The 27,023-nt window shown below is 40.1% G+C and overlaps 1 protein-coding gene across 1 annotated transcript in view; it reads left to right on the forward strand.

Moving 5' to 3' along the window:
• CRYBG1 (crystallin beta-gamma domain containing 1) overlaps window positions 1-27,023 on the forward strand; it is a 97,630-nt gene that overhangs the window by 47,266 nt on the left and 23,341 nt on the right. Inside the window, exons 3-14 of the mRNA XM_074150677.1 lie at window positions 7,110-8,596; window positions 14,223-15,687; window positions 15,772-15,948; window positions 18,332-18,379; window positions 18,513-18,631; window positions 19,959-20,121; window positions 21,105-21,244; window positions 23,882-24,008; window positions 24,312-24,347; window positions 24,762-24,904; window positions 25,157-25,283; window positions 25,376-25,521. Of these exons, the coding sequence (XP_074006778.1) occupies window positions 7,110-8,596; window positions 14,223-15,687; window positions 15,772-15,948; window positions 18,332-18,379; window positions 18,513-18,631; window positions 19,959-20,121; window positions 21,105-21,244; window positions 23,882-24,008; window positions 24,312-24,347; window positions 24,762-24,904; window positions 25,157-25,283; window positions 25,376-25,521 (4,178 nt within the window). The remainder of the gene's footprint in view (window positions 1-7,109; window positions 8,597-14,222; window positions 15,688-15,771; window positions 15,949-18,331; window positions 18,380-18,512; window positions 18,632-19,958; window positions 20,122-21,104; window positions 21,245-23,881; window positions 24,009-24,311; window positions 24,348-24,761; window positions 24,905-25,156; window positions 25,284-25,375; window positions 25,522-27,023) is intronic.

The following is a 27,023-nucleotide window of genomic DNA, read 5'->3' on the forward strand; positions in this document are numbered from 1 at the left end:
AAACAGTACTTTCAAGTTCCTGTCTTTTAGAATAAAACACGGATAGTAGATGTTTATTTTCACTCTTTACTTCAAAAGAGGTAACATGTTGTTGAATCTTCTGATTCAGGTTCTACTGAATCTACTCAGATCTACACTGAGTAGATGATCTAATGATACAGCTCTGACCCAGCAGCAGGACTCAAAATCCTGAGAGCAAAGATGTGAGGCTAACATATCAAACTTTCTCTTACACTGAAATACAAAAAGTTACAACTACAATAATTTATGTTAATGCTATTTTTTGCATATAATTTTATTTCTGGAAGTCTTCCAAGTTCAGAAGAGTTTAAATATTCTCTCAGTTCTTAATTGTTGAGTGATCCCTACTCCTATTTTTGGTGCTGCTTGTTTTCTGCTTTTTCAAATCCCTTTTTAGTATAATTTTTCCACGAGTCGCTAGAAAAATACAGATTTAATACACCAACTCAGGAAGCCGAAGAACCAAGGATGGCTGCATAAATCAACCTGTTGCTGAATAAAGGCATGAGTGATTTTTTTTTTTTTCTTTAGCCATCTTAAATGTGGATCAGGAAACAGTAATCAAGTTTGTGAGAACCAACGTGTGTGGTATATTTTTTCCTACTGTTGCATATCTACGTTCTAGTATTGCATGTTAATTAATGCACGTAAGGCATTTGCCCAACACTAACTTCATAGTTCTCTGCAACAGGTTCTCTACTTCTGTAGAGGTGCTTACGGAAGGACTTGCTGCCACAACTTCTTCAGCTCTTTCTCCTATCCTCTAATTGAGTCCCTTTCATAGTTATAATTTGTCTGCCAAATGACTTATCAGTTGGAAAGGCTCAAGTCAGATACTACTTCCTTTTTTGCTTGTTTTTAACTGAGTGCTGCCAGGAGAAAGAAGGGGTTAAAGCGTGGGAGGATTGCTAAGAAAAGGGGTTTGGTTAATGACACACAGGACTGCATCTCACACACCACAGTTTGTTTATTCTTCTGTAAACGGCAAAAAGAATTATCATCATCATGGTAAGGCAAACAGCACTCTCTTTTTTTCCTCTCTTTAAACCCTACTAGAAATCTTTGGGCTAATACATGATTAATTTTTTAAAATCATAAAATCAACTGATCTCCATTAGTTTTATAGAGCGTCTCTTTAACTGACAGATGCTACTGTTGACAGAAGGGGAGGGGGGAAAGATTTTAGTATATGGAAATAACTAGCTCTGGGGAAGAGGAGATGGGAGCAGGCATGCCTTTTCTGACATGTCTGTTCTTTTTTATCAACCTCCTTTCCTAAACACTCATGTAAGGATCTGTTTAATTTTTACTTATGCTTCTTTGTCTTTCCTGAGCTTTTTCAAAACATTTCTATTTATTTGATTTTGCATAATTTGCCTCTTTCAGTTTTCCTTGGTTTTTTTGATACTTCCAATATCTAAATCTCTGTGTTCGGCAACGAAGAAATAATATGAGCTTTATACTTACATCTATGCTTCTTGAACTGATTATATCATTTCAAAAAAATCAGCTAAACATGTGGTCTCAGTATTCTCATTAGCCTATATGCTATTGGAAAATGGTCAATTTTCAGTGTGCATTTGAACTAAAAATTTAGTTTTACAGTGAAAAAATAAATTGGAAGCAGATAGGTCTTGTTCTCTTGAAGAGATGAACTGCTTTGCTAAAATATCCTGAAATAGTAGAAAATATAAATAGTTTGTGGAAAAATATGACTATTAAGAAAACTTATATTTGTTTCACTTCTCTCTGCTCAACAGTCTCAGATTCATAGCTCCTTGGTTATTCAGGTAAGTCTCCAATCTGGATAACTACATTCCCTGTATACAGAATTCAGGTAAAGCTGGAATTGTCTGAAATCTAACTATTGCTGTTTATATCCTCTGTAAGTGGAGCAGGCAAAGAGATGGAAGAGGCAGGGAGTAAATTCCATGCTAGAGTGGACTTGTTAAATTTAAAGTGTATTTCTTTCTCTGCCTCTGAAGAGGACACTGTCAACCTAGAACCTGATACAGTTAAAGGAAATGCTGAAAAAGTGTAATGTGCATATGCCCAACTCTTGGTATTTGGAAGAAGGCAGTGTGTGGGCTAAAATAAAATAAGTTGTACTTTTCATACAGTAACCCCTCTTTTGTGGCTTTGTGAAGGGTCAGCATAAACAAGGAAAAATTACTATAGTGAATTGAAGTAATTTAAATCTAGTTGACTGACGGCAAGGTTAAGTTTAAAAATCATTTAGGTTAACTTGAAATATAATTGCTTTTTTTCCCTCAGTGAATCACAAAAAAAAACGGTTTGGGTCAAATGTTTTGCTAGGTATAATTTTTTTCCCATGCTTTTTAAATAAGAACACGAGAGAAAGCAGCAAGCCTTTATTTCCATCTGCAACTTCCCCCCCCACCCCGGCTCTGGCAGTAGTTAGGGCACTCACCTGTAGGAGAGCAGTATGAAATCTCTCTGTAGGACTTGAAACAGGAACTCGAGTGGGTCTTGTGCTTCTCAGACTTTTCTCTCTCAGCTTTGATTTGTACCTTCTTTCTTCTAGCTTTCCCACTAATATTTTTCAGCACGTTGTGGCAGCAATACTCCAGACGAATTTTCAGCCTAAGAAAGCTTGGCACTGCTAGTGTTGAATATTTGAGTCTCGGTTCCTGCAGAACGCTAGAGCCTGAAGAGTAGTAGTTTATTTATTTAAATGTTTTTGGCTAATGCACTTTTTGAGGTATCACGTGACTGCTAGAACTCCAAGGCTTTCTCTTTCTCATGGTTGTGAGAATTACAATACTGTGATTTAAAGATACCCAAAGTTACTGGCGTTCCGGTATGAACTTAGAAGGGTCCTACATTATTAGAATTGTTCAAGATAGAAGGGTCTCAGAGGTTTTCGTGTTACTTGAAATCCAGTTATTTATGACCTTCTAGTGAATGATAAAGCTCAAACTTACTCTTCACTAAATAATGAATGCTGCTTTTTCCCCCTCTGAAGGTGAGCATATGGTAAGAAATAAATGTTTAAATTACAGAACTGTCCATACTAGATGTTACCACCTAATAGCTACCACAAAGTTGCTAATGACTAGTAAAAATGCTACTTTTTTTCTATAATGCGTGCTCTAAGAAGTGTTTTCAGTCATGTTCAAATGACTCAGATGAACTAATCTAAGAAAATTACATCCAATTGATCCCTTGAGACACAGCCTGAAGTTCTGATTCAACAAATCACAGTAGCTTATGCTTTCTCTCCACTGGAGACCAGCAAAGCACATGTTTAATTACGTTGTTAAATTAGGGGTTTGGCTGTGGCAACTAACATTAGCTAATGAGAAAAAACCCCAGCCAAAAACAGAGGAAATATTTTAATGCTAACATAAACAGGTATGAATATAAATACAAACAAGATTTACATTTCTTCGTTAAGAAGGCGGCGTTTTGCTTTCAGATTAGAGCAGTGCTTTAAAGATTCATGCAGTGTACTTGAAACAGCTTCCTCCATGCTGTCCGAGGAATGGGTAGGCAAGTCCTCTGTTTTTTTCAGTTGCCAGCGCCTTTGATCAGGGATTCCTGAAACGGCTCATGTCTCAAGGGTAAGATCGCTTGCGCAGAGACGCATTGAAGAAGCCTGATCTGCAGAGCAAGAACACTTCTTGCCTTCTTAAAATCAAACATTTCAGTGCAGTGCTCTGGAAATGAAGCATTCCTGTGCTCCCACTTGGGAGCCTCTCGAGAAGCTCGGTCTCTCTGCCCTCTTGCACTGGCAATACTGGCTCACCTGCATTTATCTGAGTTAAAATACAAGCTCTTCAGGGCAAGTACCCGGCCTTTTATGTGTTTTGAAAGAGCTGTATATAATTAAGGTACTTTGTATGAAGAAATTACTTCAAAACAGTTTACATAGGGCAGCTATTTCAAGATCAAGAAAAAATCTTTAGCCTCGTTCCCTGAGGAAACAAGGCCTATGTGACTGGACCGGCTGGCTGTCCCTCCTCCCTTCCATCCAACACCTTTTGAACTTGTCGGACAGTTTAAACTACATTTGAAAGGGGGAGACGTCTCAAAGATAATTAAGTTCCCATGGACGTTATGAAAATCAGCTGCTGGGAAGAGAGAAATCCACATCCACAGTTCAAATAACTAATGTTTTCCAAGCGTAATCTTGAAAACCCAAAACTTGACTGCAAGTGTAATAATGACTGTCAGGTTGATAATGTAATAGCTGTCAGTCCTCTATACTTGGGATTACGCATCCAAATATTAATATGCAGATTGATACCATAATGAAGTTAGATTCCCCTTATTTTGGTGTTTCAATGTTTTTTAGTAGGAACAATATAGGCATCCTCCTCGCACTTGTGGTTATGAATTTTCAGAGAAATTAGGGTCACTCATTGCTTGTTGGCTTGCTTGAAGTGTTCCTGAAAATTTTTTATTTTTACTTTTTTCAGCTAGTGATGTTCTTTACTGTCTCCTTATCCCTTCCCCATAATTAGTTAGTACTGGCAATACATACGTAGAATCAAGAAATTAGATAGTAATTGGGCTGCATTACTCATGATTGTTGCATCTGATAGGGAAATTCATCGTTGTTTCTGTTATTGCAAAAGCACTTTAACTGTCTGAGCTCTATGAACTCAGCGCAGCCCTCGATGTTGCTCTGTATTTAATTGAGTGTTTTGGTTGAAAGAAGTCGGCAAAGGGAGGGAAAAACCAGACCACAAAAAGAAAAAAGGAAACCAAATTTTCTCATTTCCAGATTATTTCACTGTCTCTAAAAAAAACCACCCCAACAACACAAAAACTTAAGTTTAGGGTCATGATTATAGACTGGTCTATTTGAAAGCCACTGGGGGAAGATGTGTGTGGAGACTGGACTTTACTGGTGGTACAGTTGCTTGTTGGTTAAGTAACACACATGAGACAGGTAGGCAAAGACGAGGGTTCCCATGGATTTCTGTTCAATTGCAGTATAAGTCAATGCTACGTATTCCCCAGTTTGGGTTTTCTGTATTTTTCACGTGTTTGGGCAAGCTTTGCTGCTACACGCCGTTCTGCTGGCAGTAAGGAGGCTCCATGGGGCTCTCCTGGAGCCCAGATGACGTTTCACAACTCATGCTTAGAACAGAGGCCAAACGTTAGTGTGTCGGTGAAGCAAAAATAACTAACTTAATACTTTTTCACCCCATGGAGTAAGCGACCGTGTAAAAAAAAAAAAAAAAAGGCCCTTATTTTCTTCAGTAGCCAGAGGGCCAGACAGGCTGCGGGCCAGGCGGCCTGGCCAGCCGCAGGCGGGTTGACCTGGTGTCTCTCCCGCCTCCGTACCAAGGGCCCTCAGCAAGCACCCAAAAGTGAGACCTGCGTGGTTCTTCCTGCTGAAGCTGTTCCACTTCGCGTAAGTCATTAAGGGTTAATTAGAAGAGGACTAGTTTAGCAGTCATTAAACATTACATACTAATTGAGCGCCGGGGGGAGAGGGCCGGCACCATTAGGCCGCGGAGTCATTCTCACGCCGCCCCGCAGGGGGGATGAAGGCGGGCGAGAAGGGGGGGGGGGAACCGCCTCGGCGTGAGGCGCCGGCCGCCTAGCAGCCGGAGCCCCGGGGCTTGGGGCGCCCGCCGCCCCGGCCTGGCCCCGGCGCGCCGCCCGCGGGCCGGCTCCCCGGCCCGCGGGCGGCGCGCCGGGGCCAGGCCGGGGCGGCGGGCGGGGGCGAACGGGTGGCCCTGGGCCGCCGCCCCTCCCTCTCTCCGCGGCCGAGGGAGGTGGCTCGGGGCGGGCCGGGGGCGGGCGGAGGTGGAGGTGGAGCGCCCAGACACCTGGCGCCGGGGTGCGCGTCGTGAGGGGTAGCTCCGCGTAGGGACCGCTTGAGCCGGGCCGGGCGGTGAGTGTCGGGGTCGTTGGCGGGGAGTCGAGGCGAGGCGCCCGCACCTGCGGAGCCGGGCGAGGATGCGGCGCGGCCAGGGGCGGGTGAAGTTCGCCGCGGCTCCTTCCACCAGTTCATCCCGTTCTGGGACGGTGAAGGATGGCGGCAGCCTCGGAAGGGCGGCGAGGGGCTTCTCCCTCCCGGTAACGCGGATGCGCAGGGCGCTGAGGTGGGACCGGACCGGTGCTTCGTAGCCGGCCCCGCGGGGAAGGTTGCGGAGGCGGCCGGAGAGAGGGGGGACCCCGCCGGTACCGGCCCCGGCCCCGCTGTCGGGCGGTCCCCGGCAAAAGAGACACCACCACCACCACCCCCCCCCGCGTAAAACCGCGGCGAAGCAGCAGCCTCCGCGGTGCTGGGGGGGATCCGCGGTCTCCTGGGGAGGTCTCTGGCCCGGCGGAGTGGGACATCACTCGCGGTGTTCTTTGGCATAGAGACATCTCCAAACAAGTATTCATCGTACCGGCATGTAAAAAGTGTGAATATATTAAAATGTAAATGTGCATGTGTACTCAGCAGTGGTGTTGCGTGTTTCCTGTTTACCATGTTAATTAGAAGTTGTAAGGGAAAACTTCACCGAGAGTAATCCAGGGCAGTGTTTGACCCAGTAATGCTCATTGAATGATGCAGTGGCTTTTATAGTTCTGGGTTTTCTAGCCCAAAACACAAACCAAGTATTTATTTGACTTCATGAATGAGAAGAATTGTAATACAATTTATGCCTTTGAAACTATTCTCTACCAGCACAAGTGTCAAAACTAACTCAGCCGGTATGGAGGGAAAAGTTAAACTCCTCACTCTTGTTTTTATAAGGAAACTTTTGACCAAGCAGTTTGTCCCCAGTCTTGTAGACACCGGGATGCTTTCCTGGGTTATTTTGGGTGACATTAACTAACAGTGCAAAAGTTTGAGATTTGGGACATACAATGGTGGTATTGTAAGGCAAGATGAGCATGCTTGTAAACAAACACTGGCAAAAACATATAGAAGTATCTTGGGATTTTAATTGTTTTTTGCGGGTTTTGTCTTTCTTGTTATTTTTTGAGAGCTAGTGTTGTTCAGTAAGCTGTTTTGTTCCCATTCACTGTGTCCTTTTAGCTTATAGGTGGTGCTAATACAAACAGATGTATTATAGAAACAATTTTGACATTAACCAAATGTTTGTTTGTTTTTATAGTCCACCTCACAATTTCCAGATTCTCCCAGAGAAGAGAACAGAAAGAAACCTGTTTTGGAACGACTTGGCAATTTGTTTGGTACAGGGAAAAGGAAGAATGTCAAAAGTTCACTAGAACACACTTCACATCGGAAAGGGGAGAGGTCAGTTTCTCCTCACAGAGCGCAGCCAATATACTGTAGGCACGTAAAGGAAGGACACGAAGCTCCTCAGGTACAGAAGCAAGTGAGAAACGTGAGTGCCGTTTGTGAGCCGCAGGAATATAGTTTCAGCGGGGAAGTAGGACTGCCGTATCGCGATACCATTTCAGAATGGAGTTGTAGGGGCGTCTCTTCTGATAGTGAGTGGTCAGCCGATTGGAGCGGCAGCAGTGAAACCATTAAAAACTCTGTCTTTGAGAGTAGCCTGAATGTGGAAACCCCGGAACTGGAGAAAGAATCCATCACAGATATAAATAATTCCACAACTCCAGATTTCATAAAAAGCTTGAGAAGTTTGTCTAGTGAAGACTTAGAAAAGAGTATCTTGAGCCACAAGCAGCTTGTGAACACGTGGGTGTCTGAGGAGCCTGGGCATGCAAAACCAAAGGATTTGCCATATGTGTTGGAATCTGCGGCGAGTGAACGCACACATTCTGCTAGAGTGTTAACAGTTGATATCTATCTAAGAAAAACAGACGAACTCCTTAATGAACCCGTGACTGTTACATCAGAAGAGAATTGTAGTGACTCGGACACAATGGATAAAAAATCTGCTAATAAAAGATCTGGGAAAAGGAGAAAATCTCAGTCGTCTAGTGACATTCCAAATGGAGAGAGAAACCAGAACGAAACTACTGCCAGAGAAGAATCTGTTTTTGAGGATGATGCTTCTGAGGTGTTTTCAGACAAGGTAGTAAATTCAGAAAGAAAAGCAAAGTCTCCTCAACAGACTCCTGAAAGGAATCTCTCTTCCTCGGGTAGCAATCAGGACCTAAAAGTTGGATCTGCTCACAAAGGGGCATCTAAAACTGAAGCTGACAAAGGCAAGCAGCAGATCTCAAACACAACCCCTGGAAGGAGAAGGTCATATAAAAAGAATCAGTCAGACCCTGTCCCCATCTCCCCTACTGGTCTGAAGGGTCAGGTAAAAGATTACTCCTCAAAAAGGCAACCTTTAGCATCACCAGAGAGTAACCCAATGACAAAAAGAACTTCAGTGGAAAAGGGAGCTATACCTGTGGCTTTTGGGGAAGACAGCTTGGAGTCTCCCAAAGCTTCTTTGGCTGATAAAACAGAAGACACTGCCTTGGTGTTTACTGAAAGCAGAAATGAGACCAAGGCAGTAAAGCATGGTAATGGTTCGGATGGAAGAGCTTTCTTGCGTACTGATGGGATTAAAAATGGAGACCTGTGTATGTCAGCTGAGAGACAGACAAATTCTGACTTAGACGGCTCGAAGCTGAAGAGTTTGGATGCTTCCAGAACAGTCACAACAAAGATTAGCCTGTAAGTAACATAAATTAGTTTACCTTATCCCTGTAGCTGTAATTTTGCCTGTATCTGTGTTTAGGACTCTATAGGAACGCTAGCAATGTATCTGTTATCTATCTAGATTATTTTCAATTAAGAACTGCCTTTTAAAAAAATTTATCGTAATTACAGTTACCAGTTAATAAGCACTGTAGCTTACGTGTGTTAGAAAAATAATTATTTTTTTCTATTATTTTTTTATAGACTGGGAATTTCTTTGTATATCAATTCTATTATATGGAACAATTTAACATACATAAAAGCTGCTGTCATCATCGTCAGTGCCCCTGTTGTTGCTCAGATTAGCTTGGCTGTCACTGACCTTAATGTAGTTTTTGCTGCCTGAAACCAACTGAGAATGTGGTTAAAGATTTTTGTATGTAAAAATCTTTGAATAAGGAAAGTGTTCAAGTTGTTCCTTGAAACAACATAAGTTCTGCTATTAGAAGAAATGTAGGATGCAATGTAGAACTTGATCCTTCAAATGGTATAATAAATCACACTCCAGAAATTTGAATACCTATAGTTGCTTTCATAAGCATGTGCAGGATGACTCATGTAAATTTTTATGCATATGTATAACATCAGGCATTTGCCGAATTATTCATATATTAGTTCGCAGGATTTGGTTTTACATTCAAAGAAATTCTTATCTGTCAAACAGAGGTGATCAGTTCTTTCCTTACGATTATAAAGAAGTGGATGTATTTATGACTTTCGCTGTAATCACTAGTGTGAGTGCCGTGATTGATTTCCTGGATTCTCTTCTACAGTGAATCATTTTATTACATTTGTAATTTCTGTTGTTTAATTGTCATGGCCTATGTACTATGCGCTATTGCTTTCCGCATTCTGGTACATTCATTTATAGGTGTCAGAGTATATTGAATCCTATAGGTCCACCCGAGTACACCCGAGTGTTCAGAATCGCTGTTCAGCTGTGTTAGAGGGATGTGAAGGTTCAACGTTATGGCTTAAGAAACACGTATGTTTCCAGTTATGCTTCCCCCATCTGAGAAGCGTAGGAACACTAGGAACAATTTCTTTTGCACTGTTGTAGTGCTCTACATCCGATTTGTTCATTTGTAACTGGCTTAAAAACACCTAGCGCTGAAAGTTAAATGGTGGTATTTTTGTACGTGGTGATGCTTTGCCGTCTGGCAGTATAGCTCACAAATGTTATACTCTGAAGTTTTGTATCTTCATAACTTCAAAGGAAAGGTAGCTTTCATATTTTTGTGTCACAGTCATTAGTGGTGATGGAGTTCTAAATGCTTGCGTAGCTGGGTTTCATTTTTCTGGGTATCTCCTTGGCTTGTTGTACAGTGAATTATCTTCTGCTGTACTCATACAGTAATATACCAGTATCCTTTCTGACAGATTTAATGTTAATGAATAAACAGCCTGTTCTAATTCACCTGATTCTGCGGGGTGTGTGGCTCACTGTCTTGGCCTTATCTGCTGCTATAGGAACTTTAGCCCTGGGTGGGACTGCCGTGTTGCATGCAGGGTTCCCAATGCATCTGATAACTGTGTGGAACTGTGGAATGACAGCTTCTTTAGCCAGACAAATCGATATGGTCAGATTACCTGCTATAATTTGCAGTTGTTCATCAGAACACATGAACTATAAACCTGCATGTGGATTAAGCTGCTGTAAAATGGGAAGGAAAAAGATGGTGACGTTACTAGAAGGTGGTGTGGTCTTGTTCTCCTGTTATTGCTTCGGAGAACAGATAATGTTTCAGTTTTCAAAGGTTAAAAAATTGTTAGATGCTTCATAGGAATCCCCTTCAGTTTGAAAAATACTTATTTACTCACCGACTTGTTTGCCTCATACAAGATGGATTTTGTATAGTCAGAGTAGTTTTTGCTTAAAAATGCATAACGTCTCTTCCGAAGTGACATTGTGCCAATTCTGGGAATCAAGTTTCTAAAGAAACTATTTTAAAAAGAAGTCGGTTTTGCTGGTTCCCTGCAAGTAATGATAGCATTTTCTGTCTTTTCTCCTTTTATGTCTGTGTACTGGGAAACCTGGAAGTCACAGGATACTTTGCTTCTAGCTTTTGAAAGGGAAACCTATCAGGTTTGAGAATAAACTGAGGTTGATGGTACATCTTAATCAGCAAATAAAACCTCAGGCAGTAGTTACTTTGATGTGCTTAGCGGAAAACTTGGCTTCAGTTGTCATATTTGATGTTCAGACATGGTTTTGTAGTTGCCTTTGCATTTATGCCCACTTGTTGAATTATTCTGCTCTGTTAACACGCCGTTTTCCTTTGCTCACCTCAATCTGATGTTTTGGCATCAGTTACATGCTTGACGTGGTCGTTTGGACGGTACGCTTCAACTAGGTGACTCACCTTCCATTTATGACTGTATTGGGAGAGGTTTAACTGCTTGCTTCCACAGGTTAGCTGCAAGGTGTAGCCAAAGAGGAGGATATCAGTATTTCTCTTGTGCCTGCTTGTTCCTGGCATTGCAGATCAGCAGTGGGTAGTAGGAATCAGTCACACTGGGCTGTTTGCATGAAAGCGTTTGCGCTGTTAAGTGACTCCATCTTTCGGTCCTTTTCCCCCATACTAGAAGAGAGGCTTAAAGGACACTCAAACAACATCTCCTCCTTTTAAACAAGCTTAGAAACGCAGTTCTTGCAATAAGGCACATCTTTTGGCTGTATTTAACACCAGTATTTCTTAATGTGGAAAAAGGCGTAGTGAAAAGATGAGTTGGACGAGACCTGCTGTAGCGGATGGAGCTCCAGGGCTGAACTTTCTATTACTCTTCAGTCTCAGCTCTTTTGCTTCTGTGCAGAAATATTGCAGAATGTAAACTACAAAGTGCTGAAGTGGTTGTTTCTCCATAAATTTGCAAAGCTTGAAACTATACCTTTGAGGTGTTAGCTGTTCATTTGAAACAGGTTTGAGGTGTGGCTGATAACTATCAGTGTTAACCATTAAACTTGCTTATGTCAAGGCATACATGGAGAGATGGATTTTATTAGGAAGATATGTATTGTTATGCTGAAATGCACATAGTAGTGCAAGTGACAGGCTGACAAAAGGAAATGAGTGGTGTGGAAATGAGTCTGTTAAGATAACTAGGCCGTTAGCAATACCTCTTGAAAATGCAGGTAGGAGAGGATAACTACCTTTTTCTGATCAGAAAAGGACATGAAGGGTCCTGGTGAACAGCCAATTCAGTGTGTGTCAGTAGTGCATCCTTGTAGCAGATGAAGGCTGAGCCTGTGTTGGGCTACTTTGGCAGGAGCATAGCCAAGAGAAGGTATTTGGTGCTCATGAGGCTGCATCTGAGGCATTATATTGAGTTGTACCCCTCCCTCCTCTTCCAAGTCTTCTCCTGGTACAAGAGATATGTTCACAAATTGGAATGAGTCCAGCAGTAGGCCATTAAGAAGGTGATAGCACTAGAGCATACCAAGTATGAGGAGAAGCTGAAGCGGCTTGATTTGTTCAACTGAGAGAAGGACACGGGTAGACCTCAATCACCTCTCGCTACCTATAGAAGAATTATGGAGAAGGGAGAGCCAGATTCGTCCCCGAGATGTGCACTGAAGGGACAGTGGCCGTGGTTGCAGGTTGCAACAGTGAAGTTTCAATGGGATATAAGGCAAAAATAATTCACAGTGATAGTGGCTGACCTGCTGCAATGCTTCCCTAGTAAGACTGTGAAATCTTGACCCTTGGAGATACGCAGAACTTAGTCAGACAAAGCCTTCAACAACTTGCTGTAACTTTGAAGGTGTCCCTGTTTTGAGCAGGAAGTTGGACTAGCTGACCTTTAGAGGTCCCTTGCAACTTGTATTCATTTTCCAAAAAGAAAAAATCATAGAATAATTTCACTTTGAAAAGTTGAGGAAAAACAGTCATACTGCAAATGAAAAATAGTGTCTAAATATATTTAATTGTGTGCTGTGGAGTAGTTCCCTCCCTGCCTTCCCTCTTTCAGGAATAATTTTTTTCTGTTTCTAGACTTGAATTTTCCAAGAGTATTTTATTAGCACCTATCTGAATTATGGCCAGTTGTTTATAAGTTAATATTTCCCTTTTTATTGATCACATGTTCTTCATAAGAGCCTTCCAGTTGTGAACCAACTTGAGCAGGCTGGTAGTTACAGTGAGCACTGTCAGGAAGTCTTCTCCAAAAAGACATGGTGATTTTTAACAGTTGCTTTCTGTATAGATTTGTAGGCAGCTGATTTTGGGTACCTTCTGTTATTTCATTAAATTTGTTCCTCATGCTTTTCCCAAGAAAAGCTTGTACAATGCAGAGTCTTGATTTATTAAGATTGACTTTCTTACTTGGGATGGATCTATTGAGGAAGAAGAGAAAGGGGTGATCTCAGGTTTCAGGTTGTTCCTGTTGACTTATTTGTACCTCGCGCTTCTTTCTTGGGCTATGGAGCTGTCTGAGAGCTCAGTGAACACAGTTTGTGTAGCTAAAAAAGAAGAAAGCACCTAAATACCAGAATCATCCATTGATTGATAGAGTATTTGAGGCCCTGGAGATTGTTGCTGCTAGTTTCTTTGGTCTCCCACCATCCTCAGTTTTCATTTAGTGCAGTTTCTGCCTGTTCTTCCACTGCTGAGTGTTTCCAGGTTCCTCTTTGGAGAACAGCTCTGCCTTTTTGGTGATGGTGGGCTCCTTGGCACTCCTTATATCTGACTGATAAATTTTGAAGACATGTGCCCTGCATCTTCACAGCTGTTCATGCTGTTCCTGCAGTAGCAAGCGACACGGACAACTGTATTTTCTTGGATGTAGGTATTCAGAGGAAGGAGGCTTATAACCCTCAGCTGCATGTCATCAGCCTTCTGCCATAGTACATGAGTACTATGTGCTACGTACTTGTACATGCTTCTCTGTCTGCTCTGATGGAGAAGTTCCTACAAATGTTTCCGGATTTGATTCTCCTAAAATCAGCAGGGTTAGTTCACACAATGTAAATTGTTGGCTGACTTTACCTGAAGGAAATGGGAGAGTCCTCACGTGTGGTGCTCGCTTAGCCAAGTGGTGGTGCAGTGACTGGGGACAGCTACCCTTTCCACCAGCACTAATGGAACCAGAAGAGGACTTCCGCTTGATTCAAGGTTACTTCTGCAGTGTAAGGGCTGCAAAGAATCTGGGCAGATGTCTTCAAAACTTGTTGGAGTAGTATATTCAAATGTTAACCAACTCATTATCACCTTAATGAATTGGGATTTGTTTCTTAAACTCTGTAGGGAATTCATGTGTGTAATTTATTCTGCCTATTCACTATTAAATTTTAATGTCTGTCAGTCATAAGTAGTTCTCTGCCTCAATTGCAGATGCTGTAGGCTGCTGTGTTTTTTGTTTTACCGAGCATTAAAGAACTACATACACATTTGAAATGTATTTTCCTTATTTAGTGTATAATTTTTTTTTTGTCATTCGTATAGTTACTCCTTTTTTAGTTAATTACTTTTGAGATACCAAAATTTAAACTGAATATGACTATGGAAAATTTCATTATAATGTTATATTTATTGTTTTGAAAATTGTTACAAGTCTTTTCAAGATTAATCAACGATGTAACTCTGTATCACTTTGCCTCCTGTAGTCCAGCCAAACCGAAGAATGTAGAGCTGAATTTTAAAGCATCTACCAATCAAGACAGTTTAGAAAGTGAGCAGGATACTCTTGAAAAACCAGTTAATAAAACTAACAGCAACATTGCCAACAAAATTTCCTTGTTTGAAAATAAATGCGCTAACCAGACCCAGAGGCCTACTGACATCCCTGCTTCAAAAAATAGCACTGTACCAAGTACATTTGTTGGCAGAGCAAAGCTGAAATTTGGAAAACAACCTAAGGAAAGTGAACAGCCTGATAAAACATTAAATAAGCAGAGCAGTCGCCAGAAGTTATTTGAGAATGGCACAGCAGAGAAAGAAAGCACTGCAGAACTAAAAGGCAAAAATGAAGAAGGCTCTGCCTTTTGTGAGGATATTGGGAAGACAACAGAACTCAAAGTAAAAGCGGCTATATCCCTTTTTAACCAAAGCAGCAAAATTGATGCTAGTAGTGTCTCTCTGAAGCAACCCGATCCAGAACTAACCACAGCTAAAAAAGAAAGTTTACCTTTAAAACTGTCTTTCTACTCACCCAGCAAAAGTGAAAATGCTCAAGATACTTCCTACCAAAGAAATAACACGGGCTCAGAATTCCACAGAAATGAAGAAAAGGCGCTGCCAGACACAGAGGTTTTATCACCTAGCAGTGAAGGTAAATATTCTCTACCATCTCATCAGGTTCCTAGATCAGAATTTAAGAAGATGGAAAATGGAGATAAAAAGGCAAAGCTGGGAGAGCTGAGCTTTGCAGCACTACCGTGTGACGACAGCAGTCAGGACAGTATATTGCTATCAGAGCACAACATCAATACACAAAAGAGTCCAGGCAAAACCTGTAACGGATCTGCTGAAGACGACAGCGTTTTTGATTCCCCATCAGACATGAAGAAGTTTGCTGAAACAATAAAAAACTTGGACAGTTCAGTTTGTTTACCCCAGAAAAAGAAGAGATCAAAGCTTCCCAAGTCCCCAGCACCCCACTTTGCAATGCCTCCCATTCATGAAGACAACTTAGAGAAAGTATTTGACCCTAGTGTATTTACTTTTGGTTTGGGACTGAGGAGGGAGAAAACACAGGATCTGTTACCAGCCCAACAAATTAAAATGCAAAGCCTGGAAACAATAGCCAGAGTCAGGCCCAAGCGTGCATCAACAGAGCAAAGCATCATATTCAAAGCCCTGCAGTCATGTAATAGAGACGAACCTGCCTTTACTCAGGAAATAAATGGAAAAGAGAATGTTGATGGTACAGATGGTGAAATTAAGAGATCCCGACTTGAAAAAAGCTCCCTCTTCTCAAGCTTGCTGTCTTCTACATCTAAAGAAAAGTTTTTTAATCCTTCTGTCACCTCAGTAAATAACGCTGCAACAGCTTTTCCAACTGACTCCTCAGGGATGCCTCCTTTACAACAGGATGCTTCTGGGCCATTCGGCATTCCTCAAAAATCGGAGGTAATAAAGATCATTCATGAAATACAACCACGTAAATTTTTGTCTACCTGCTGAATGACTGTTAATTTTGATTTTGCAATTCAGTCTCTTTCAGATATGAAGTTTCCAAGTTTTGTGGAGAAGTACATGCAAGCAGATAGTGCAAAAAAAGAATTAAGTTTACAAATGCCCAACTATGGGAACCCTGAGAAAAGTTTTTCCAGCTGGTTAGGGACAAGCAGATATGAATCAAATGTCCCCAGTGGTTTATTAGATGTGGATGTAAGTATTGTGGTGTTTAACATCTGTCTGGAAAGTTATCTGGCTTTTGTGTTTTTATAGACAATATGCATACATTGGTTTTTTTGGTTTTGTTTTCCTTCTTGGGGGCATACATAGATTACAAATATATAGAGGCGAACGTAGGTATAGTACCGGTTTCATCTGATGTTGGCTATACATGAAAATGAGATGGCATCTATTAACATGATTATATTTCTTCATGGTGCCTTTATTTTGAGAGTCTTCACAAATATGAATTGAAAGTGTATGTTTGAATATGTCTTCATATCTGATTTTGTATTATTTTGAAACAAATCTCATGCTAATTTTATTTTTTGTTGTAAATTAGTAGAATGCTTTCTATGAACTTCAGAAAACTTGTGCCTGCTTCTTCTGTTAACAGTAATCCCTTTTCTTCCAGCATGACATTCAGCCATTGCACTGTTAAATGAGTAACAGAGCAAACTGGTTTTTTTAGCCCTCTGTTTTTGTTCCCAGTATCCCCATGCATTTGATAGAAAATATATATTCTTTAAGAAGTGGATAGTAGTGATTATTGAAAGTGCTGTTACAGTGGAGGGCTGTTCCTTTGTCTGATGATGAGCATCAATTCATCATGAGTGAAGGCAGAGCTCCGTTTTTGCTTTTAGGTAACTTTACCTTAATGTGGGAGAACTTCCAAAGCTAGCAGTTACCTGCTGTTACAGTTCTACTGAAAAGGGTGCAGGAATAGTAGAAGTAACTATTTCCTTCACCTTGCAGAAGGAAATCCATGCTATCTTGTAATTTTGAGGATGTAGATTTTTCTCTCATGGGAAGTTTTTTAACTATTGTGGGTATGAAAATTAGGGGGGTTATTTGCAGTAGTGTAGACTTATTCTGCTGGTTAAAGAGGCTTTCTTACTCTGGATGGTCCTGCTTGGATTTCAAAACCTGAGTTCAAAGCCAAATGACTAGTACTGATTTTTTTTTTTTTTTCCTACTTAAATCTGTTGTTCCTGAGTGTGTTTCAATTTTTCAGTAGAGTGTGGAGACCTGATATGGCAAGGGAGTATATACACACATAAGACTGCTCTTGTGAGAAGCCCATTAGGCTCTGCAGGGTTCCAGGACTTGTGCAGCACTGTTGCTGTCTCTGAAGTGCCTTGCTCAAGTTAGGCAGGAACCAAAAATGTTTGTATGATGTGTACCTACTGTGCGTCTTCCACTGACTAAAAACACGAGGATACAATGGCTAATGGGTAACGTGAAGGATCTTTATGGTCCCTTCCAACTCTAAAAATTCAGTGAAATTCAGTGAAAAGAGCAGCCCTAAACAATGATTTTGGTATTCCTTAAAACACAGAGCAAGTTCTAACTGGAATTGATGCACAGTCTAATAAAAAAACAGTCATGCTTCAACGTGTCCTGATAGTGCCTACAAAAATCTGATGGTGGTTGGGAACTCTGTCCCAAGATCACTGCCTGCCCTGTGTGCTGATTAATATGTTCTCATTAGTTCCTTGCACGTGTTGCTGGTTATCTTAAGCTGCAGCCTGGTTTAGGGGCAGGATTTGTTTCAGTTTGTTTGTATGAATAGTTCCTGGAAGAGCAGGACTCTGTCCCAGAATGAGCACTCCTGTCCTTGCTAGGAAACCAAATGCGTAATTGCAACACTTTCTTCATTTGTTTTAAGATGATGTGGTGCAACCATAACTTTCCCATATATTCTATATTGTATAATTTACTACAGACTTCAGTATTGTTTTAGATTTTGTATACCTTAATGTATTTTATTTGCTGTGGCATTTTACTCTGTCACTTCCTGTAGTGTCTCATGCTTTTTGAAGAAACCTATCTTGTTACAAGCCATTCAGCACAAAATTGATTATGCTAATTAGTTCATACATGTACATGCCATCATGTCTTCTCAGTCTTTCCATATATTCCCTCAAAATTTTTTCATGCTTGATGGTTACTAGACATTTATACTTTCACTACTGTCGTTATCATTGTAGAGCATGTATTTTATTAATGCCAATTTTTAAAGTAGTCTCTTGGAATGAAATTCCTGGAATATAGAGGAAGTTGATCAGGCGGATTTTAAAGCATTTCAAGTCTGAGGTTAGTTAGCTTCAGTGAGATGACAATTCAGTTTAAAAAAAAAAAAAACAAAAAATCCAAAGTGTGTAAATTTGTACACTTGTAAGATACTGCTCTTCTTGAGGAAGAAGGAATTGAAGTAGTAAGTAGGTGTAGTTAAAGAGTTATCAGCTTTTTGTCATTCAGACTAGTTTCTATTTTGTTCCACTAGCTCTTTTTTTTTATAGCTGAGTATCTGTGTTGAATAAGTTTTTGGTTTGTGGTGGGTTTTTTGTGTGACTTTTCTCTCACCCCCTACTAGGCACTTTCAAGAAATGGACAAATTAAAATCAATCCCCGACCTGGCAAGGTAAGATCAATTTTATGATCTTTGCTGTTCCTCTCTATATTTAAAGCATAGCAAGATAAAATTATGTTGTTGTTGGTTTTTTTTGTTTTGTTTTTGTTTTGGTGGTTTTTGTTTTGTTTTGTTTTTAACGCAGCTGGTGATATACTGTGAATCAGACTATCAAAAAAATGCTATTGAAGTTTTCCATGATGTTCCGGATTGCAGTTCTTGGGTTCTGTCGCCAACAATTTTAGTTAAAGTCATCAGAGGATGGTAAGAGATTAATTTTTACTCTTTATCAGTCATCTGTCCAAAAATCTTTAGAAACAGAACCAGTGTGTAAGTAAGTCTGCCTTGCAAATGGCAATGTAATGTAGACGTCTATGAGCAAGAAATGTGGCATTTTACCACTGCAATAGGAAGTTCTGGTCAGAAAACTTATCTTGCTGACAAATTGAGTGTTACCATCTGGAGGGGTGGAACATCTCACCAGGCATAGGGGTGGGATGAAATGACAGATTCTGTCTAGCTGTGCTGCCCTTTGACTCCTGTCTGCTTTATGGGTGCTTGCATAGTATTTGGGTTGGACTAAAAGACTAGCAAAGGATTTTAAAGCCAGGTCTGACATGGGTTTGGATGCAGAAGATTAATCCTATGTCCAAAGGTGGTGCTGTAGAGGTAGTTGTTTCTCTTGCAAGTCCAGAGGGAATTTTTCTCTGAAAGCTAGATTGCCTAAGAGGAATTCAAACCAAGTTCATCTCCTACGTTCTTCATAACATTAACAGAACAGCCATTATTAGTGTGGATAGCGTGGCAAGCGTGGCAAGTTAAGTTGTGGTCAGGCTATAATGCAGGCAAATAGCAGGTTCTCAAAAGTAATGATCTGATAGTAAGCTGCAGAAACAAGGGCTAGCTGCAGTAGGAGGTACTGGGAAGCACGCTGCTGTTTAGCTTCAGAAAACAAATGAAAATCTTCTGATCTGTGTGAATCAGGTCTTCTTTTTCAGCATGGACTAGGGGACTGCATTCCCCCCCTATTCCCCTGTTCAACTGAGAGCTCCAGGGGAGGGTTTTATATTTGCAGATGGGTATAGTTTTTATATAGTTATATATTCAAACCTGCGGTTAAAAATAAAGTTGTGCTTGTCTTCTGAGAGTTCTTATCATCCTCTGGCACATCTATACCAGCCCCTGTGGAACTCCAGGCTGCTGTTCACAGGATCCAAGTAGCTTCTCTGTTTATACTTGACACAGCAGTCTGCGCTGTCAACATTTTCTGACCTATAAATTGGTCCTGATTAGTATCTTATGCAAAAGTCTGGTATTCATAGACGGTAGTCTTGCTGCCCCAAATCATCAATTTAAAAAGGTGGAGGAGTTTTTGATGGAATTACAAAGTCAGCAGTAGGCATCTTCGTGTTTTTATCATTGCTTTTAAAAATATCACAGAGACCAGAAATGACTTAAATCAGCTGTATTGGGGTGGCAGGAAGGGTCTGGAAATAATACTTCTTGTGAAAGGATTTGTTAAATGGGATCATGATTTTTGCAAATCACACTTGATAAAGCACCATTAAAAATGAGAATTTTTTATTTTAAGCTGGATACTCTATGAGAAACCAAATTTTGAAGGCCCCTCTATTCCACTGGAAGAAGGAGAGCTGGAACTCCCAGATATTTGGGGTGCAGGTACTTCTGAAGAGCAAAATGAATCCAAATCTCTAAAGCCTGCAGTGATTGGTTCAATAAGACATGTTGTTAAGGCAAGTAATAGAAGTAAAGAAAATTTTATATAGGTCTTAATGTTTTGTGGTGTTTTGTATTGATACAAGGAGTGATTGTTGTATTAGGGCACAAGTGTAATGTGAGTTGTAAATGCATGAAACAATCTTCCACATTGAATTTCTTGTTTAATCACAAAATAAATGTGGGGAGTTTTGCTCAATGGGGATTGCTGTAACATCCACTGGAAGGATAGGGCAGGAAGAAAACTGAGTGTTTTTTATTAGTATAGCCTCCAAAATACGATGTACAGCATATGCTTTTTAGCCTGGTCAATCTCTCAGGAAAAAAATCCCAGAAAATTTATCAGTAGTTCCACAGATTCATATTTTCAAAAGCATGTGTGTGGGTTTTTCTTTTCTTTTCTTTTTTTTTTAAATCAAATTTACACTCAACGTGAACTTTAGTGTCAAACACTGAACCTTGTTTGTTACTCAAAAAATAGTCCTGTATACACAAATTTAGCAGGGAGTTTCATGCGTGGTGGAACAGCCTTCTTACATGCGCTTTTAACCTACTATTAAGTAGTTACCTTTACAGGTTGCACAAACAAGTATGAGCTATAAAGTCACTTGACTAGGACAGGAAAAAGGAGGAATATATATTGCTTGTGACTACAATTCTTGTTTAAATTGCAGTTCTCTTCAAGAATGGCTTGCTTGGTGTTATGTTAGGATTTAATTTGCTAGAGGAGATGTTAACTGATGAAAGAAGATGCATTCCTAGATGGCAGAAAGTAAACAACGTAAATGTTGATTATAGATTGACTGACTGTTTTGGTCCAAACAGAGACAGGAAAACTGGCATAGTTATACTTTTATTATAGGCATCTAATAGCAGTAGTAATTGACAAGAGGGGAAACAATTTAAAATAAACAGGTGTTTCAATGCTGATTTAGTTATCTGCATTAATTACAGAACTTGCAGCACAGACTAAGTGATCGTGGCAATCTTCATTTTTCAGGATTACAGGGTTTGCCGAATTGATTTGTATACAGAACCTGAAGGCTTAGGAATCGTGACTTCCTTTTTTGACGACACGGAAGAAACAGGGGTGTTTGGCACCACTCAGAAGACTTGTTCTATCAAAGTACACTGGGGCATGTAAGTGCGTAGTTCTGTATGAACGTGCACTGCTATGAAAGGAATTTGTTTTAAACCATTGGTTACACCTATCAGACATGCAAGCAGGCTGTATTTATCGTAGTCCTATATTTTGGCAGTATTTGTTGACAGTAGCAGTAGTACATCATTGTAATGCTCGACTCTTGGGGAGGACCTCTTAATGTTTTGTGTTAGAGCCAGCTTTTCTTCTGCTTGCATGTAGTAAAGACAGAGTAACCCTTGTGTATTCATAGCAAAGGAATGAGTTTGCCCCTCCTGCTTTTTCTCATGAACTGTTGTGATAAGACCTCATTTCCTACTTGCTTTCCTCTAAACTTGAAATCATTGTACTAAAATAAGAGAATTCTCAAGCCCTTGTGTTACAAGATAAGACTTAGTGTCACGTGTGGACTCTGGAAAGCATTCTTGTATTTCACAGTGTGTTTTAATCAGTGTTTTTATGGTGATGTTTAGGACACATACGTATGTCACCTGAAAACATCTGGTCATCTGAATTAGGTGTGTAATGTATGTCATGAACTAAGTGAGTGTTTATGAGAAAGGAGACCTCTGAGGAGGAATCCAGACTCTGTACCAATGGTAGTTTTGGTAACTTAATAAACAAACTTGTAAATCAGTACTGAAAATATGCCTCAAAGTGGCACTGGGAAAAGTATGCAGAAGAGGGAGGCTGCTTTCAGAAAAAGTGAGAGTGGAATCACTTTCAATGATGCTGGGTCCTGCAGAACATTTTAAGGGTGTGCAGACCTTGGTTGTTACCTGTTGGCCATGTTGCGTTTGGGCACTGATAGCATTCACCCTGCTGCAAATGGTCTGTTTAACTATCAAAACCTGCCCCACTGAAGATAAGTGTTCCACACCACTGCAAAGATTTATTCAAATAAGCCACATGATGGATGGGGCATTTTAGTTGTCTCTCTGATTAAATCTTTACACCTTGATTTGGGGGAAAAAAAATGAAGTAGTTGGTCCTCTGACAGAAGGTTATTTCTGTTGAACTGCAAACTTAATCCAAATTACATCTGCCAAGAGTAATGAAATCAGATATATTATTTGGAGGTTGATTATTAATTGACTTCATCTACCTCTCCACTTTATTTCTGTCCCTCACTTAAAAGCCTTCTGTGAATAGTGAAATTATAAAATTTTTGGAAAGGAAGCAGAGTGTGTACATCTCTCAGACTTCAGACTGGTCCTTATTTTGCATCAGTGTGACAGTGTTCTTAGTGTTCAGTTTACGTTAAATCTGTGTAAACTCTTACAGTCATAATTTCACTCTTGCATTTGGATCCCCTGAGGGAAAGCAAACTAATATTTGCACCAGGAAGCAAAACAGACAGTTGAAAAATAATCATAGAATCACAGAATGGTTTGGGTTGGAAGGGACCTTAAAGATCATCTGGTTCCAACCTGCCATGGGCAGGGACACCTTCCACTAGACGAGGTTGCTCAAAGCCCCATCCAACCTAGCCTTTTTCAGATGTCAGTTCATCAGTCCTGTGTAGAAAGAAGTCGCTTCTGCCACTTGCTTGCGTGAGAAATTCAGGAAATTGTTCCTGCTTTTTTTACATGTTGCAGGGTCTTTTCTTTCCTTTAGTTTACAGGCATAACATAGTTCGCTCTGGCAGTTGAGGGAGGCTCTGATTCTGAGTCACCTTGCCATGTGGGTGTGGTTGTATCTTCTTAAGGTTTCCCAGTGTTAGTGGTTAACTGTTGTTTACTAAAAGCTGCCAACAAAAATGAGTCAATGCACCTTTATCTTCTGCTTGTGCTGTCTCCTTGTTCTTCCATGTGTTTAAATTCTTGCAGTGAAGCTGGGGGCTTACTGAGCGTTGCGACTACAGGACACACAATATATCAAACATTCAGCTATAGACAGCAATAAAACTAAAACTAAAGTGTTGCTGTTTAGTATGAGTTTTATACTGCTCCATGCTGCAATTTTGAGAGATCAGTAAATTTAACTGAAAGAAATACATTGCCAGCCTTAGGCAGAGACCAACAGTATGTTTCTTTGTTTCCAGTAAGTGATCACTGGCTAAGGTTTTCTTGAAAAAGCTTTGAAAAACTACTGTTGCTGTCCCAATCAGGAATTCTGAAAGTTGTGTCTTTCAAAGTAGAATTATTAGCAGATACAAACCATGAGGAAGTAGATTTCTAAGGAGTTGTCAGGGTTTTCTATGTATTAGTAAATAACACAAGTTCAGAATTCTCTATTGAACAGATTTTGCAAGAAATCCAAGTCTAGCTTAGTAGAGATCTTTCCAGTTCTTGAAAATTCATTCTGCATATTTTAAAACTATTCTAAAAATTACACAGAGTAAGCTTTAGTCTTGAAACTTCAGATAGAGTCAAATTCTTAACTGTCTCTTCATTGTACTGATTTTTTTTTTTTTTTTGCCTGTTCAAACAAAGCACATGCATTATTGGTGGTTCCTGCACAGGCACAGTTTGCCAGTATGCCAGCTTGTAGTTGACAATTTTGATGGTAAAGAAACAAATTTTTATTAAGTATATAATGGTGTCTTTTCTAAAGCGAGCACATTGTCTTGTTCTTTACTGATCAGAAGTGTTCTGAGGTTTTAACCTTTTCCTTTCCTCTCTCCCTTACATTAGATGGCTAATTTATGAAGAACCTGGTTTCCAGGGAGTCCCTTTAATGTTGGAGCCTGGTGAATATCCTAATTTAGCATTCTGGGAGAAGAAGGAAGCCTACATTAGGTCTATGAGGCCCTTGAAAATGGTAAAATATTGTTATTACTAGCAAGTTACGTGACCTACGTTTATGTGATAGAAATAATGTGTTACGGTGGATAGATTTTTCAAGACTTGCGAAAAAGTAACTTTTCAAAAACCAAAATTTTTAGTCTATGAAATTCTTGAATTTTCAACATTTGATTGCATCCACTTCTGCCTTTAATCTGCCTTTTTGTTTTCACTTGTGTTCTTCAAGAAAGATTTCACCTTCTTTTTGTGAAGAGTTGATGACTCTTATAGTTGCCTGTTTTATACTTAGACAACTTATTTTTTCTTCTTTTTTTAACAGGGTGGTCGCAAAGTTGAATTCAGTGGAGAGCCGAAGGTAAAAGTCAATAGTTGTTTGATTGTCAAAAGGTATTTTATAACACGTAAACTACATGTGGGTAGCTAAATATATCTTGATCGTGTACCGGCTACTGATGGCTTAATGGCTGGTCCTGCTGTATGTGACCACACCATGAAACTGCAATTTCTGTCACGTTTATGCATCTGTCATATATGATGTCATATTTATGACCGCATTAATAGCAATCTGGATAATACAGATGGGTAGTGAACATTCAAGCCCTCATGTTGCATTTCTAAGGGAAAGACATCTTGAAGAGAATAGAGAGATTCCACTTACTAGTTTCATAATCTTGCCTTCTCCCTCTATGTGCCCTTGCAAAAGCAACTGACTGTCATCAGAATTTGTCATGCTCTCTGCAACTTTTATTTTACTACATTTCCACTACAGGTAATCGTTTATGAGAAGCCTTTCTTTGAAGGGAAGCATGTGGAAATAGAATCAGAGATCTTTATGCTTGATGACAAGGAATCAGAAGAAAAGACAAGACTTCCATTTACATCAGTGGGATCCATGAAAGTACTGGGAGGAATGTAAGTGTGGGAAAACACCAGCAATATTTCCCCTTCACTGAGGTAGTAACTTCATAGGCTGGAAACTGCAGTGGACAAATTCAGTACCCATTTATTTTCTCTGATTTTCTAGTTTTTGGGTTTAGAGATATGCCTGGGTTAAATTTGCAAATATTCGCAGCAAAAGAACAAATTTCACATATCTGTATCTGCTCTATAACAATATGGAGCGGCAGTTGCTCATTTTCACACACAGATTCTGTTGTTGTTTAGTTGGGTTGCTTATGAGAAGCCCGGGTTTGAAGGCCATCAGTACTTGCTGGAAGAAGGAGCGTATCGGGACTGGACAGACTGGGGCGGCTATGATGAAGAGTTGCAATCACTGCGACCGATCGTTGGTGTAAGTTCCAAGAACACGTAGTAGGCAGTCTCTTGAGTGCGCTGAGACATCCTGTTGCGTTTTCCTTATGATGCTTCTCTTTGTTTTAACAGGACTTCACGAGCTCCCATATGATAATGTACAGTGAAAAAGACTTTGGATCAAAGGGTTCCAATATTAATGTGTTAGGAATTATTTCCAATTTGAAAGACACTGGATACGGGCTGAGGACACAGTCCATAAATGTGCTAAGTGGCGTGTAAGTGATATTTTTAATTACTGCCTAATTTTAAATATGCTATGCTTTTTAGAATTTGGTAGTATTTGCAGATGTTTTTTGGCACGCTGACTTCTAATGTCTGCGTGGAGTCTTCAGATAAAATTTTCTGCCCTTGACTGCAGAATGTGAAAAGTTTTTGTGAATAAGTACAGTAAATTGGTTTTCTTCTCATGATGAGATCAGATGGTTCCAGGAAACATTGACTTACTGATATACAAAGTATGAAAGTATGACGTTTCATCAGAAAGGTAGAAATAGCTTGTTCTTGTGGCTGTGTGTTTTTTTTTTTTTTTTTTAAAGCATTTCAACAGCAAAATTGTTATGGAACTAATTTTCAGTTTTGAAACTAATTTCCAGGCTGCTTGTGTTTGACCAGAGGCAGATTCCTTGCTCTTTCTCTCAGTTGTATGTAAAACTCTTACCACACTTACTAAGACATTCTGATATTAAGGAGACTTCTGAAAAGTAATACTGCTTTTGCAGTGAATCCTATGGGTTAATAGCATTTTAGTACTGTGGCATTGGGTTTTTTTGAATTGGATCTTTTAACACAGTGGTTCCTAAAACTTTGGATTGGCACGGTAATTAACAACTCTTCTTACTCTGTGTGACAACACACATGGCACAGAGTTGATAGACTTTGCATTTCACAGCCTTGCAATCTGCATCTAAGCGTTTTGGAAATACAAACAAGTATTAGCAATCATGTCTCCAAAGATACAAAATTGCTTAAAGTAGTAGAACCAAAAGAGCATGAGAGGCATAGTCTCTGTCTCTGCCTGGTATGCAGGTGACTTGCTGAAAGCTCTGCCTTACCCAGCCACACCCTAAATCCTTCCCTGTGTTATCTGTGTGATATCCCTGCAAGTTTTGTCTGGATAAAGATTGCAGAATCAAGCTCAGTGCATTCCAAAGGAATGCTTTTAATTTGTGTATGAGCATGGTGCGACAGCAGGTTTTTTTTTTTTCTGCCTGGTGACCTTTGAAGCCACTTGTGTCCTTTTGTCTTCTGTAATACGCAGGGGAGTTTCATGGGAAAGAGTCATCTCTGAAGGTTGGGAAACAAATTGTGGGTTACCTATCACGCCCTTTGTGTAGCTGCTGTAGTAAATGTGGCTGTTGCAGCTGAGATAGGAATCATACTTGAGTTTGAGTTTTCTAGTAATTAAGAGTGCCTCTAATGCTCTGATGGTAAAGGCAGCTAGAAGTCATTACAAACAAAACTCTTGTCCCACAGACTCTGCTACTGCTCTTGTAATCTCACCTTGTAGTCTCTTGAAGATGCAATTTGTAGCAATAAGCTTTATAAAAATTGAGGTGCATTGCTCGTTACAGGTGACTAGCACTCAGCTCTTACCGGTCTCGTACGACCCTTTTGTTTCCAAAGAGGTTGTGAGTGGTGGTGTTCTTACTAAATGCTAGTGTGTGAGAATGACTTACTGTGAATCATTCGGCCTTGCTTGGTAATAAAATGCTTTATT

The sequence above is a fragment of the Numenius arquata genome, chromosome 7 (assembly GCF_964106895.1).
Source record: "Numenius arquata chromosome 7, bNumArq3.hap1.1, whole genome shotgun sequence".
NCBI lineage: Eukaryota > Metazoa > Chordata > Aves > Charadriiformes > Scolopacidae > Numenius > Numenius arquata.